Source organism: Mustela lutreola, chromosome X, assembly GCF_030435805.1.
Source record: "Mustela lutreola isolate mMusLut2 chromosome X, mMusLut2.pri, whole genome shotgun sequence".
NCBI classification, from domain to species: domain Eukaryota; kingdom Metazoa; phylum Chordata; class Mammalia; order Carnivora; family Mustelidae; genus Mustela; species Mustela lutreola.
The window spans coordinates 31,907,629-31,923,653 of NC_081308.1; the positions used below are offsets into that span (position 1 = coordinate 31,907,629).

At 38.7% G+C, this 16,025-nt stretch overlaps 1 protein-coding gene across 1 annotated transcript in view; it reads left to right on the top strand.

The window, feature by feature from the left end:
* Positions 1-16,025, top strand: part of CFAP47 (cilia and flagella associated protein 47) — a 546,720-nt gene that overhangs the window by 334,524 nt on the left and 196,171 nt on the right. Inside the window, exon 49 of the mRNA XM_059157736.1 lies at positions 10,504-10,615. Within this exon, the coding sequence (XP_059013719.1) occupies positions 10,504-10,615 (112 nt within the window). The remainder of the gene's footprint in view (positions 1-10,503; positions 10,616-16,025) is intronic.

A 16,025-nucleotide genomic window follows, 5' to 3' on the forward strand; every position in this document is an offset into this window, starting at 1 on the left:
TTTAACCCACTGAGCCACCCAGGCGCCCCTGTTTCTTATGAAGTTTTACATCTGGCTTTCCTCACTTGATTTAAGCCAATCCTAAAATACATTTTCCCATTCCCCACTCCCACATTTATCTACAAATTGTTGTGTACCTAGTAGAATCCTTGAAAGAAGCTTCACATACCTATTCATCATAGGTGCCTGAGTTTCAGAGGGTACTGCAGAAGTTTGGAAATTCTCTAGGTTTACCCTCTAGGTTTTGTTTTGTGGTTTGTTTTTGTTTTTGTTTTATAATGCTGAAAAAAGAAAATATGTGCTTTGGTGTTCTTCTCTCCTTACTGGATAGAAAATGGAGTGAATATTAAGAACAAAAATCTCATTTTGTCATTCCCCTGTTGAAACTTGGCAGTTTCATTTCTTACCTTCAGCATCAAATCCATATTCCCTGAATTGACTTTTGCTGTCCTTTAAAAGCTCATCTGCTCAGTGTCATCTGTTCCTACTCTTGGCTCCAGTAACACTCAACCCTTAGTAAATGGTATTTCCTTTTGCTCCTATCTGGAAATCTCTACCCCACTCCCTATCTTCTGTTTCTCTGTGTTTGTCTTACTTCTCTTAATTCTTTTTTTTTTTTTTTTTTGAGAGTTTTTAATTTTTTATTTTTTATAAACATATATTTTTATCCCCAGGGGTACAGGTCTGTGAATCACCAGGTTTACACACTTCACAGCACTCACCAAATCACATACCCTCCCCAATGTCCATAATCCCACCCCCTTCTCCCAAACCCCCTCCCCCCGGCAACCCTCAGTTTGTTTCGTGAGATTAAGAGTCACTTATGGTTTGTCTCCCTCCCAATCCCATCTTGTTTCATTTATTCTTCTTCTACTCACTTAAGCCTCCATGTTGCATCACCACTTCCTCATATCAGGGAGATCATATGATAGTTGTCTTTCTCTGCTTGACTTATTTCGCTAAGCATGATACGCTCTAGTTCCATCCATGTTGTTGCAAATGGCAAGATTTCATTTCTTTTGATGGCTGCATAGTATTCCATTGTGTATATATACCACATCTTCTTGATCCATTCATCTGTTGATGGACATCTAGGTTCTTTCCATAGTTTGGCTATTGTGGACATTGCTGCTATAAACATTCGGGTGCATGTGTCCCTTTGGATCACTACATTTGTATCTTTAGGGTAAATACCCAATAGTGCAATTGCTGGGTCATAGGGCAGTTCTATTTTCAACATTTTGAGGAACCTCCATGCTGTTTTCCAGAGTGGCTGCACCAGCTTGCATTCCCACCAACAGTGTAGGAGGGTTCCCCTTTCTCCGCATCCTCGCCAGCATCTGTCATTTCCTGATTTGTTGATTTTAGCCATTCTGACTGGTGTGAGGTGATATCGCATTGTGGTTTTGATTTGTATTTCCCTGATGCCGAGTGATATGGAGCACTTTTTCATGTGTCTGTTCGCCATCTGGATGTCTTCTTTGCAGAAATGTCTGTTCATGTCCTCTGCCCATTTCTTGATTGGATTATTTGTTCTTTGGGTGTTGAGTTTGCTAAGTTCTTTATAGATTCTGGACACTAGTCCTTTATCTGATATGTCGTTTGCAAATATCTTCTCCCATTCTGTCAGTTGTCTTTTGATTTTGTTAACTGTTTCCTTTGCTGTGCAAAAGCTTTTGATCTTGATGAAATCCCAGTAGTTCATTTTTTCCCTTGCTTCCCTTGCCTTTTGCGTTGTTCCTAGGAAGATGTTGCTGCGGCAGAGGTCGAAGAGGTTGCTGCCCGTGTTCTCCTCAAGGATTTTGATGGATTCCTTTCGTACATTGAGATCCTTCATCCATTTTGAGTCTATTTTTGTGTGTGGTGTAAGGAAATGGTCCAATTTCATTTTTCTGCATGTGGCTGCCCAATTTTCCCAGCACCATTTATTGAAAAGGCTGTCTTTTTTCCATTGGACATTCTTTCCTGCTTTGTCGAAGATTAGTTGACCATAGATTTGAGGGTCTATTTCTGGGCTCTCTATTCTGTTCCATTGGTCTATGTGTCTGTTTTTGTGCCAGTACCATGCTGTCTTGATGATGACAGCTTTGTAATAGAGCTTGAAGTCCGGAATTGTGATGCCACCAACGTTGGCTTTCTTTTTCAATATCCCTTTGGCTATTCGAGGTCTTTTCTGGTTCCATATAAATTTTAGCATTATTTGTTCCATTTCTTTGAAAAAGATGGATGGTACTTTGATAGGAATTGCATTAAATGTGTAGATTGCTTTAGGTAGCATAGACATTTTCACAATATTTATTCTTCCAATCCAGGAGCATGGAACATTTTTCCATTTCTTTGTGTCTTCCTCAATTTCTTTCATGAGTACTTTATAGTTTTCTGAGTATAGATTCTGTGTCTCTTTGGTTAGGTTTATTCCTAGGTATCTTATGGTTTTGGATGCAATTGTAAATGGGATTGACTCCTTAATATCTCTTTCTTCTGTCTTGCTGTTGGTGTAGAGAAATGCAACTGATTTCTGTGCATTGATTTTATATCCTGACACTTTACTGAATTCCTGTATAAGTTCTAGCAGTTTTGGAGTGGAGTCTTTTGGGTTTTCCACATATAGTATCATATCATCTGCGAAGAGTGATAATTTGACTTCTTCTTTGCCGATTTGGATGCCTTTAATTTCCTTTTGTTGTCTGATTGCTGAGGCTAGGACCTCTAGTACGATGTTGAATAGCAGTGGTGATAATGGACATCCCTGCCGTGTTCCTGACCTTAGCGGAAAAGCTTTCAGTTTTTCTCCATTGAGAATGATATTTGCGGTGGGTTTTTCATAGATGGCTTTGATGATATTGAGGTATGTGCCCTCTATCCCTACACTTTGAAGAGTTTTGATCAGGAAGGGATGTTGTACTTTGTCAAATGCTTTTTCAGCATCTATTGAGAGTATCATATGGTTCTTGTTCTTTCTTTTATTGATGTGTTGTATCACATTGACTGATTTGCGGATGTTGAACCAACCTTGCAGCCCTGGAATAAATCCCACTTGGTCGTGGTGAATAATCTTTTTAATGTACTGTTGAATCCTATTGGCTAGTATTTTGTTGAGTATTTTCGCATCTGTGTTCATCAAGGATATCGGTCTATAGCTCTCTTTTTTGGTGGGATCCTTGTCTGGTTTTGGGATCAAGGTGATGCTGGCCTCATAAAATGAGTTTGGAAGTTTTCCTTCCATTTCTATTTTTTGGAACAGTTTCAGGAGAATAGGAATTAGTTCTTCTTTAAATGTTTGGTAGAATTCCCCTGGGAAGCCGTCTGGCCCTGGACTTTTGTTTGTTTGGAGATTTTTAATGACTGTTTCAATCTCCTTACTGGTTATGGGTCTGTTCAGGCTTTCTATTTCTTCCTGGTTCAGTTGTGGTAGTTTATATGTTTCTAGGAATGCATCCATTTCTTCCAGATTGTCAAATTTATTGCCGTAGAGTTGCTCATAGTATGTTCTTATAATAGTTTGTATTTCTTTGGTGTTAGTTGTGATCTCTCCTCTTTCATTCATGATTTTATTTATTTGGGTCCTTTCTCTTTTCTTTTTGATAAGTCGGGCCAGGGGTTTATCAATTTTATTAATTCTTTCAAAGAACCAGCTCCTAGTTTCGTTGATTTGTTCTATTGTTTTTTTGGTTTCTATTTCATTGATTTCTGCTCTGATCTTTATGATTTCTCTTCTCCTGCTGGGCTTAGGGTTTCTTTCTTGTTCTTTCTCCAGCTCCTTTAGGTGTAGGGTTAGGTTGTGTACCTGAGACCTTTCTTGTTTCTTGAGAAAGGCTTGTACCGCTATATATTTTCCTCTCAGGACTGCCTTTGTTGTGTCCCACAGATTTTGAACCGTTGTATTTTCATTATCATTTGTTTCCATGATTTTTTTCAATTCTTCTTTAATTTCCCGGTTGACCCATTCATTCTTTAGAAGGATACCGTTTAGTCTCCATGTATTTGGGTTCTTTCCAAACTTCCTTTTGTGGTTGAGTTCTAGCTTTAGAGCATTGTGGTCTGAAAATATGCAGGGAATGATCCCAATCTTTTGATACCGGTTGAGTCCTGATTTAGGACCGAGGATGTGATCTATTCTGGAGAATGTTCCATGTGCACTAGAGAAGAATGTGTATTCTGTTGCTTTGGGATGAAATATTCTGAATATATCTGTGATGTCCATCTGGTCCAGTGTGTCGTTTAAGGCCTTTATTTCCTTGCTGATCTTTTGCTTGGATGACCTGTCCATTTCAGTGAGGGGAGTGTTAAAGTCCCCTACTATTATTGTATTGTTGTTGATGTGTTTCTTTGATTTTGTTATTAATTGGTTTATATAGTTGGCTGCTCCCACATTGGGGGCATAGATATTTAAAATTGTTAAATCTTCTTGTTGGACAGACCCTTTGAGTATGATATAGTGTCCTTCCTCATCTCTTATTATAGTCTTTGGCTTAAAATCTAATTGATCTGATATAAGGACTACCACTCCTGCTTTCTTCTGATGTCCATTAGCATGGTAAATTCTTTTCCACCCCCTCACTTTAAATCTGGAGGTGTCTTCGGGCTTAAAATGTGTTTCTTGGAGGCAACATATAGTTGGGTTTTGTTTTTTTATCCATTCTGATACCCTGTGTCTTTTGACAGGGGCATTTAGCCCATTCACATTCAGGGTAACTATTGAGAGATATGAATTTAGTGCCATTGTATTGCCTGTAAGGTGACTGTTACTGTATATGGTCTCTGTTCCTTTCTGATCTACCACTTGTAGGCTCTCTCTTTGCTTAGAGGACCCCTTTCAATATTTCCTGTAGAGCTGGTTTGGTGTTTGCAAATTCTTTCAGTTGTTGTTTGTCCTGGAAGCTTTTAATCTCTCCTTCTATTTTCAATGATAGCCTAGCTGGATATAGTATTCTTGGCTGCATGTTTTTCTCGTTTAGTGCTCTGAAAATATCATGCCAGCTCTTTCTGGCCTGCCAGGTCTCTGTGGATAAGTCAGCTGCCAATCTAATATTTTTACCATTGTATGTTACAGACTTCTTTTCCCGGGCTGCTTTCAGGATTTTCTCTTTGTCATTGAGACTTGTAAATTTTACTATTAGGTGACGGGGTGTGGGCCTATTCTTATTGATTTTGAGGGGCATTCTCTGAACCTCCTGAATTTTGATGCTCGTTCCCTTTGCCATATTGGGGAAATTCTCCCCAATAATTCTCTCCAGTATACCTTCTGCTCCCCTCTCACTTTCTTCTTCTTCTGGAATCCCAATTATTCTAATGTTGTTTCGTCTTATGGTGTCACTTATCTCTCGAATTCTCCCCTCGTGGTCCAGTAGCTGTTTGTCCCTCTTTTGCTCAGCTTCTTTATTCTCTGTCATTTGGTCTTCTATATCACTAATTCTTTCTTCTGCCTCATTTATCCTAGCAGTTAGAGCCTCCATTTTTGATTGCACCTCATTAATAGCTTTTTTGATTTCACCTTGGTTAGATTTTAGTTCTTTTATTTCTCCAGAAAGGGCTTTTATATCTCTCGAGAGGGTTTCTCTAATATCTTCCATGCCTTTTTCGAGCCCGGCTAGAACCTTGAGAATTGTCATTCTGAACTCTAGATCTGACATATTACCGATGTCTGTATTGATTAGGTCCCTAGCCTTCGGTACTGCCTCTTGTTCTTTTTTTTGTGTTGAATTTTTACGTCTTGTCATTTTGTCCAGATAAGAGTAAATGAAGGGGCAAGTAAAATACTAAAAGGGTGGCAACAACCCCAGGAAAATATGCTTTAACCAAATTAGAAGAGATCCAAAATCGTGAGTGGGGAGAAAGGGGATAAAAAGAGGTTCAAAAAGGAAGAAAGAAAAAGGAAAAAAAAAAAAAAAGAAAAGAAAAGAAAAGAAAAGAATATTTTTAAAAAAAGAAAACACCTAAGAAAAATGTAAAAAAAATATATATATATTAGATAAACTAGTAAAAAATCGTTAAAAAAGAAAAAGGTAACAGTTAAAAAAAAATTTTACCCGAAGGCGAGAAAAAAAAAAAAATGAAAAAGAAAAAATTAAATTAACTGCAAGACTAAAAAAAATCACAGGAAAAAAGCCATGAGTTCCGTGCTTGGCTTTCTCCTCCTCTGGAATTCTGCTGCTCTCCTTGGTATTGAAACCGCACTCCTTGGTAGGTGAACTTGGTCTCGGCTGGATTTCTTGTTGATCTTCTGGGGAAGGGGCCTGTTGTAGTGATTCTCAAGTGTCTTTGCCCCAGGCGGAATTACACCGCCCTTACCCGGGGCCGGGGTGAGTAATCCGCTCGGGTTTGCTTTCAGGAGCTTTTGTTCCCTGAGCGCTTTCCGTAGAGTTCCAGAGGACGGGAATACAAATGGCGGCCTCCTGGTCTCCGGCCCGGAGGAGCCGAGAGCCCAGGGCCCCACTCCTCAGTGCGCCCTCAGAGAACAGCGCCCAGTTACTCCCGTCTGCCTGACCTCCGGCCGCGCTCCGAGCTCACCGAGCCTGCGACCGGTTCAAGGTAACACGGAGCTGCGAGTTTACTGTCGGCTCTGTCTCTGTAGCCGGCTTTCCCGTTCCAATACCCGCAAGCTCTGCGACACTCAGACACCCCCGATCCTTCTGTGACCCTGCGGGACCTGAGGCCACGCTGACCCCGCGTGGGCTTCGCCCCGGTTTAGCCTCTGGAGCAATGTCCCTCAGCGGAACAGACTTTTAAAAGTCCTGATTTTGTGTGCGGTTGCTCCGCCGCTTGCCGGGAGCCGGCCCCTCCCCCCGGGGTCTATCTTCCCGTCGCTTTGGATTCACTTCTCCGCCGGTCCTACCTTTCAGAAAGTGGTTGTTTTTCTGTTTCCAGAATTGCTGTTCTTCTTCTCTTCGATCTGCCGATGGATTTTCAGGTGTTTGCAATCTTTAGATAAGCTATCTAGCTGATCTCCGGCTAGCTGAAGCAGTCTCAGCTTGCTACTTCTCCGCCATCTTGACTCCTGAGTCCCTCTTAATTCTTTAGGGCATATCCTAGATGCCACTTTTCCCAGAATGATAATAAAAATATTTTTTTTAAAGATTTGATTTATTTATTTGACAGAGAGAGATTACAAGTAGGCAGAGAGGCAGACAGAGAGAGAGGAGGAAGCAGGCTCCCTGCTGAGCAGAGAGCCCTATGCGGGGCTTGATCCCAGGACCCTGGGATCATGACTTGAGGTGAAGGCAGAGGCTTTAACCCACTGAGCCACCCAGGTGCCCCGATAATAAAATTTTTTTTGAATAGATTTAAAAATTCATGGATTATAAAATTAGAGATTAGGTATCTTTCATGTGCTTCCACCATCAGACATACTATATCATATTACTATTACCTTTTTATTATTTTCTACCAGATTATAAACTGAGAAGAGGGGCATGCCTCTCTTATCCATGTTTTTTTTTTTTTTAAGATTTCATTCATTTATTTATTTATTTGACAGACAGAGATCACAAGTAGGCAGAGAGGCAGGCAGAGAGAAGCAGACTCCCAGATTTAGTAGCACTGAAATGCTTCTGATTCTCCATCTTCATTCCTCCATCTGTGAAATGAAATTTACCTCAGTGCACTCAAGACTGATTCACATTCTTTCCCCCTGCTCTTTCACTCTCAGTATCTTCATCTTTGTGGGATTATTTCCCTTAATGTATATTCTCACATTTTCCATTACCAGAGAAAACTCATCTGTATACTACTTCTTCTTCAACTATTATCATCTTTATTGTCCACAATTGCTAAACTTTTTGAAAAAACGATGGTTGCATGATCACTTCTTAATTTACGGTGGGCGATTTAAAGCTTTTCTACTGTGCTGTGAAATTGCTGCCACAGCAATTACCTTTGATTTTGGGTCAAGAAAAATCACTTATTTTGCCAATGTATCTGCCTCAAACTCCTGCAGTGTTTGACAGTGTCGATCTGCCTTCTTAAAACTCCTCACCTTTTATTTTATATCATTGTGTATTTCTCATTTCCTTGCCATTTCTTGATTATTACTTATCTGGTTCTTTTATCCCTCTAACCTCCTGATGTCTTTTCAAGTTTCCATTTTCCAAAGTATTCCTATGTCTTTACAACATCTCACCTGGACATTTCTTCACTTCAAGCTGTCATCAAGTTACAAGTGCCACACCTGCACTGTTACTCCAGCGGTATGTGTTAAGTCAGTTCCTCATTCTTGACTGCTTGCTGTTCACCTGCATTTTGACAATCTGCTAACAATTCAAACTCAATATATTCTTCTCATATCTTTTCTTTGTTCTATTTTTCATTGCTGTACTTGTCCTTTTTTTTAAAGAAAGAGAGAAAGGGTGTGAGCCGGGGGTGGGGGTGGGGGAAGAAAGAGAATCTTAAGTAGGTTCCCCGCCCAGTGTGGAGCCTAAATGGGGCTCCATCTCAATGCCAAGGTCATGACCTGAGCCAAAACCAAGAACCCAATGCTCACATTGAACCACCCAGGCACTACAGCTACTAGACATTTTTATACCTTTTTAAAAAGGCCTTTAAGTTATAGTTCATCTAACTGCTGTAAGAATAGTTTTCTATAGAAAACTCACTTATTTTGGGTTGGGACTTCCTCAGTATGAAAGAGAAAATAAAAAATAAATAATAAAAAAATAAAAAATCAGAGAACATAATTGAGATACAGGTAAAATGCTGTGGTATTTTACCCAAGTGGTTAAGTAGTAGAAAATAGTTAAGCAGTAAGGAAAACAGCAGATATGGAACTTCTAAAATGGTAGAGCAAGGAGTTGTGTACATCTGTTCCTCCTCAAAAACAATAAAACACTGGCAAAAATTGTCAAAAATGAAAATTTTCTGACCTTGAAATTAAACAAAAACTTAAAACAATCTGAAAAATATTTACTCAAGAAAAACGTAGGGGGCCAAAAAAAAACCTTGGGGGGCAGAAATTAAAGTCCTTTGCTAAGCAGGCATCTGATTAGAAGACCAGGCATCTGGACAGAGCCACCAGGCTCCCTGAAACATACAGAATTTAAATAGACAGCTCCTGGGTGCCCAGGTGGCTCAGTCAGTTAAGCATCTGTCTTAGGCTCAGGTCATGATCCCAGAGTCCTGGGATCAAGTCCAGCATCGGGCTCCCTGCTCCACAGGGAGTCTGCTTCTCCCTCTACCCCTCCTCCCACTTGTCCTCTCAATTTCTCTCTCTCTCAAATAAATAAATATAATCTTTAAAAATAGATGAATAAGGGGAGCCTGAGTGGCTCAGTGGGTTAAAGCCTCTGCCTTCGGCTCAGGTCATGATCCCAGGGTTCTGGGATCGAGCCCCGCATTGGGCTCTCAGCTCAGCAGGGAGCCTGCTTCCCCTCTCTCTCTCTGCCTGCCTCTCTGCCTACTTGTGATCTCTGTCTGTCAAATAAATAAATAAAATCTTTAAAAAAAATAGATAAATAAATAGACAGTTCCCCAGGGCGGATATGCACATGAGCAGTAAGCACATGAAAAGATAGTCAACCTATTAGCCATTAGAAAAATGCAAATCAAAATCCCAGTGAGATACTACTTCAAACTTACTAAGAAGGCTCTAATCAAAATGACAGTAAAAACTATGAGAGAAGATGTAGAGAAATAGGAGCCATTATGCCCTTTTGGTAGAAAAGAAAATGGTACAGTCACTTTGACAGACAGTTTTGGAAGCAGTAACTCTGAAGGTTAAATATTGAGTTATCATTTGCTTCAGCAATCCCACTCCTAGATATATCTATGTCCATGACAAATGAGCATCTATGTCCACTTCAAAGCTTGTAGATGTTTTCATGGAAGCATTGGTCATAGTAGACAAAAGTGGAAGCAAACGGAATTTCCACATTTGTGGATACATGAAATACGGCATATCATACAATTTAGTATCATTTGTCAATGAAATGATATAGTGATATATACCACAATACAGATGAACCTTGAAAACATTTTGCTAAGTGAAAAAAGCTAGTCACAAATGACCACATGTTACATGATTTCTATGAATTGTTCAGACACAAAGTAGATTAGTGTTTGCCTAGGCAGTGGGGGTTAGTGAGATATAGCATTCAGTGATCTGAAAGTTGGATTTAACCAGAGTTATGGTCAAATGCTACTTAAATATTCTTTATTTGCTGTGTTAATATTGATATAAAATTCATTGAAATGGTTCATCTTTTACACATCAAGTTGTTATGCATGGCCTATAAAAGATACTCAAGTTATCTAAGCATCAGTATTCTTGCTACAAGGAGCAACAGAAAATAAGCATCTCTCTTTTTGTAAGAGTCATTTTCTTTGTTCTATTTTTTCAGAGATCTCCTCGGATTTTTCTTTTACTGTAATGTTTTCTGGTTTGCTTTTCATTTAAAGATGAACAGTTTTAATGGACGTATTTAAGTTTTCAGTTTTTTCTATGCTTTAGCTTGTTACATAAATTTCATATAAATATTGACATTGTGTAATTATTTGAAATCTCTTTTCTAGGTAACTTCAGATCTTCCAATAGTGTGGGGAAATCCAAAAATCACCATAGACCCTGATAATGCGGTTCCATATATTCTACATGTGTCCCCTAGGAAACGTGGTATATTCAAAGGTAACAAAACCATTAGTAAAGTATTATTAACCACCACACTAGGACAGATACAGGATGAGAAGAAATTTTAAAAATATCGTTTACATTTCCCTTTTCTAATAAATGACACAGAGGGAAATTTGGTTTTCTACTTCAGTCATTAGCTTTGTGAATAATTGGAGCTTTGGAACATACCTTTTCTATCTTGAGCTATACTCTTTTGGCCATTTATTTGAATGTATGTATTGGACAAATTTCTAGAAGTAGAAATATTTAGTTAAGGGTATTTACATTTAAAATTGTGATAAATACTTCTAAATACTTAAACCAATTTGTGTGTAAGGCAGCGTCTTATGAGAATGTTTGTTTATGGGAATAGGTATTATAAAACAAGCATATGCACTGAATTAATACATGAAAAAATAGGCTAAAGTCTTTGGTGTGTGAATTTTCCTTCCTTCGTCTCTAATGAAGCATTCATTTATACAAATTACCCTGATGGTTCCTGAACAGAATTGCTTGCCTGGGAACAGTGCTGAGGGTTATTCTATAAGCTTTTGAAGGGAGGGTGCTTGAGAAGTTTGAAGAGTCATAGGGAAGAACTGAGGAACTGATTCGTTGAAGAAGTAAGCTGTCCTCTTTGAGAGAGAATTACATGCCCCACGATGGTTGGATCCTGCTGAGAAAATCATCATATATAGGTAAAGGGATATAATTTAGAAGTATAGTAAGTACACACCTAGTAGCAATCTTGTGCTCCGTGGAAGAATTAGTGTCTCAACCCTGTTTGCCTCAACAAAAAATGTTTTAGGAAAGGATCTATAGTTAGCATAGAAGGGTCTATACCTAGTATTCCAGTGCTATTAATAAGTAGAAGGGAAACTTCAGAATGGCAAACAGAGTGATCCATTCAATACTACTAGAACAAAATGTGCTGCAAAGCAAGACCCAACTTGCCCAACCACACTGTCTGCTTCTAGTGAACTTGACCTCACATATTACTAGGGTCATAGTTATCAGCATCTTCCAAAATTCTCCCACCACTTTTCAGACATTTATTTGGCTTTGCAAAGCCAATTAATAATTCTCCATGTGATGGGTAGATTTTAAGCTATAGTGAACCTATTCCTAGCATTTCAATAAAGTAGCATATTTTGTTATTTTATGTAATTCAGAAGAATTGATTTTTAGAAATCTAAAGTTCACTTCTCATTTTAATAGTCAAATGACAGCCCTACTAGTGGATTTCCCTTAGTTTTGGAATGTTAGCTAGTCTTTTGAAAAGGGCAGTGAATCATTCAGATTTGCCATTATTTTTGATAAACATATTAAATCTCAGTTTCCTCTTCTACAAAAGGGAGCGAGTTCTGCTATGTATGAGAAAGAACATATGAGGAACCTCAAACTGCACAACACTGTTGTATCAGAAATGTGTATGACTCCCTTAAACAAACAAAACTCCTTATCTATGAATCAGAATCTTAAAGTTATGGAAATGGAGCTAAGAATAATTAAGAAATCATATTTAATATATCTTTCCTTTCTATAGTCGTTTTTTGTTAGTTTTGGCAGCTTTCAGAGACCATAAAATTTCAATACATAGTTTCAGTGAACAAGATATGAATTCATTTAACATGCTGGTTTGAAGGACTTTTGAAGGAATTTGAGGAAGTTAAAAGTGACTCGAGGTACATCATTAAGTGGGGATGAATTAGTAACTCTTGCTGGCTACACAAGAGGTTTTGTAGGCTTCATAATTTTGAAAAATATTTGCAAGGCACTATCATGTCTGCTCTTTCCAGGGCAGTCCCTTAGAGGTGAATGACTGTTGATAGGATTTGGAGAAGGTGACAAGGCGAAGTCCATCTTAATGATATTATTGTAAGAAAACTTATACAGTACTTGAAGCAGTATAAATGTAATTGCTTCTGAATAGTTGTTAATCTAATGTGATTAAAAAAACACACTCTAACATTTCCATATGTATATGAGAATATTTCTATTTGTGCCAGTTAAAGAAGTATATCCATGTGCATGTGTGTATCAGTGGTCTTTTTAAAAAACATTGTGCTTCTTTTCAGTTCTGTTCTTAATTACATAACTATTATTTGCAAAAGGCCTATAACTTGGGAAGCCTTTATAAGTATAATAGTTGTAAACAAAGCTGACATCCAGCTAATTATGCCCTATTTGTTAAAATATTGTAACAGATGCTTTTCCATATATGTTGGCAAATACCCAACTGTTTGAGCACCACTGTAGTAAAACCTTGCCACTATAGCACCATAACTCCTCCCTCAGGCCCCCCAGGACTTCCCAACAAGGCAGCAGCAAATAAACGGTTAAAATATAACTCACCAGGGTGCCCCAGGATTTTTATCCCGTGTCCTTTCTCAATGGCCAAATTAGAATATAGATTTGTTAATTATTTCAAATATTAGCCATGGATGCAAAGATGGGTATCATGCCTCCTGCCTACTAGGAATTCATATCTGGTGGTAGAAATACATATCCATAAGTCATCTTAGTAAAACGTACACTTTGATATACCAAAATGGCAATATATGGCACTGGGGAGCATGAGAGCAGGAGATATTAATCCTAATACTGGGGGTATGAGAGGTCTTTTTAGGGGATAATCAGTTTGATTTGGACCACAAAGGATAAGCTGTGATTTATTTGCCAATATGGCGGGGTCCTTACACCAGAGGAAGCAATCTTACTGAAAGCACAAACAAGATGCTTCATGTCAGTAATGAGTTGAGGAGTATGTCTGCTGTGTGTTTGTGGTAGGAAATGCAGTTAGAAATACAGGCCAAATTTGATGGGCAGAGTTTTGTTTTACTTCTTATTGCAGTGGGAGTCACTGAGGATTTCTAAGGAGTGTGAGTCAACAGAGTTTTAGAAAGAAAATTCTAGAGGTAAAATATAAAACAGATAGGAAGGGCAAGAGAGGGCAATTAGATCTGAAAGATCCTTTAGGAGCCTTTAGTAATATTCTAGTTGATCAGTTCTCAATATTTGTGCTTCTTCTCTTAAAAGAAGACCCTGAGAAAAGAGTTTAATTGCAAAGAGTTTAGGTGAGAGTTGATCACAATAAGAACTCTGAAAGAATGGGAAGGTAAGATGCTAAAAGGAGAAAGTCAATAAAAAGTAAGCTAGGTATCAGACTACTGCTGAGACCGGAGTAAGCTCACCGGGAACCTTTAGACAGAATTGTCATGCCAGAGGACAAGCAAACTGTGGTAATGATCGACTAACTCCAATACATCACTGGCTAAAGTTTGCTCTTAGGGCAGATTCTCACGAATCATGATTCTCATGAATCATTCCCCACTGGAAAACTCCTAGGAAACCAATGCTGTATATGGAAGCTGTCTGGAGAGGTGATTTTTGTGGGACACCAAGAGCATATACCACAATAGGTATTATGTCATACTGTTTGGTAGGTAGAAATTTTGAAAAATGGACAGATTTGGAATTTTTGCAGCGTCTTCAGTGAGCTACAATCATGTTTAAAGTGGGTGTTATAGAGACTTGAATTTGAATGCCTCTCTGGCCTTGGAACGAATAGTGAAGATTGACCATTTTAAATGAAAATTAAGGGTAAGGGCACCTGGGTGGTTCAGGTGGTTGAACATCCAACTCTTTATTTCAGCTCAGGTTATGATCTCAGAATCATGAGATTGAGCCCTGTGTCAGGCTCTGTGCTCAGTGAGGATTCTGCTTGAGATTCTCTTTCTCTTCTCCCTCTGCTTTTCACCCCCTTTGCCCCCCACCACTTGCTCTCTCTCAATCTCTCTCTCTAATAAATAAATCTTAGAAAAGAAAAGAAAAAGTTAAGGGCAGACTGAACTAGACCAGTGATAGTGGATTAAAGAATAGAGGAACAGTTTTAAAATAAATAAAAATGGGAAATGATGCTATAACAGCTTGGGTTTTCAGGGATTCAAATTCTGAGATGGGGGATTGGCAGGACATTTATTAGGAGGTGTATTATGATCAACATTTGTGAAAAGAAAGATAAGAAGGTATATTGACCAGGAGGAGAAGGAAGTTGGGCTTCTAGAGAGGTCCAGTCAAGGGTTTTAGTCAATTTTTTGGGGCCTCTTAAGCTAGGATGGTCTTTTGGAGTTGTCCCAAGTTAGGAGAGGGGGACTGGGCCTTTATGCTACTGTATTGATCAGTCACTGAAAGCAGACTGCATGTGAAAGTAGGTTTGACCTTGGATAAGGCTTTTTTCAAGCTAAGACAATGCCCAAAGAGGGCTGACCTAATTTTTATCTTCCAGTATCATTCCCTGTAGCTACAAAAATAAGTCCTTCATTCCCGATTAAGAATGTGATTGATGTTGTATAGTGTCCACCACAGTTACATCTGATGGAAATAGGATATGGAGAGATAAAGGAGAAAGGGGAGTCAAATGTAATTCTGATAGTAAACAACACTAAGGAAGGTTATATAATTAACTGGGAGATATGTCAGCTATACTTCCTTTAATTTTTTTTTTTTTTTTTTTTTTTTTACTTAGCATAATACCCTCTGGTACCATCTATGTCAATGTAAATGGTACATATTCATCCTTTCTGATGGCCGAGTAATATTCCATTATACATATGAACCACATCTTCTTTATCCATTCATCTATTGAAGGATATTTTGGCTCCTTCTACAGTTTGGCTATTGTGGACATTGCTGCTATGAACACTGGGGTGCAGGTGCCCCTTCTTTTCACTGCATCTGTATCTTTGGGGTTAAATAACCCATAGTGCAATTGCTGGGTCCTAGGTTTGCTCTATTTTTAAGGTCCTGAGGAATATCCATACCATTTTCCAGAGTGGTTGTACCAGATTTCATTCCCACCAATAATGTAAGATGGTTCTCCTTTCTCCACATCGTCTCCAACATTTGTTGTTCCCTGTCTTGTCAATTTTAGCCATTCTAACTGGTTTGAGGTATCTCATTGTGGTTTTGATTTGTGTTTCCTTGATGGCAAGTGATGTGGAGCATTTTTAATGTGTCTGTTGGCCGTTTGTATGTCTTCGTTGGAGAAGTGTCTCTGCATGTCCTCTGCCCATTTCCTGACTGGATAATTTGTTCTTTGGGTGTTGCATTTGAGAAGTTCTTTATAGATCTTGGATACCAGCCCTTTATCTGATAAGACATTTGGAAATATCTTCTCCCATTCCAGAGTGAAATAAGTCATTCTGAGAAACACAATTATCTTATGGTTTCACTCATATGTGAAACATAAGGAATAGTGCAGAGGCTAATAGGGGAAGGGAGGGAAAGTTGATAAGAAACCATAGAGGAAGACAAACCTCTTGATTCCTTGAAACAAACTGAGGGTTGAGAAAGGGAGGTGGGTTGGGGAATGGGTAACTGGGTGGTGGGAATTAAGGAGGGCACATGATATGATGAGCACTGGATG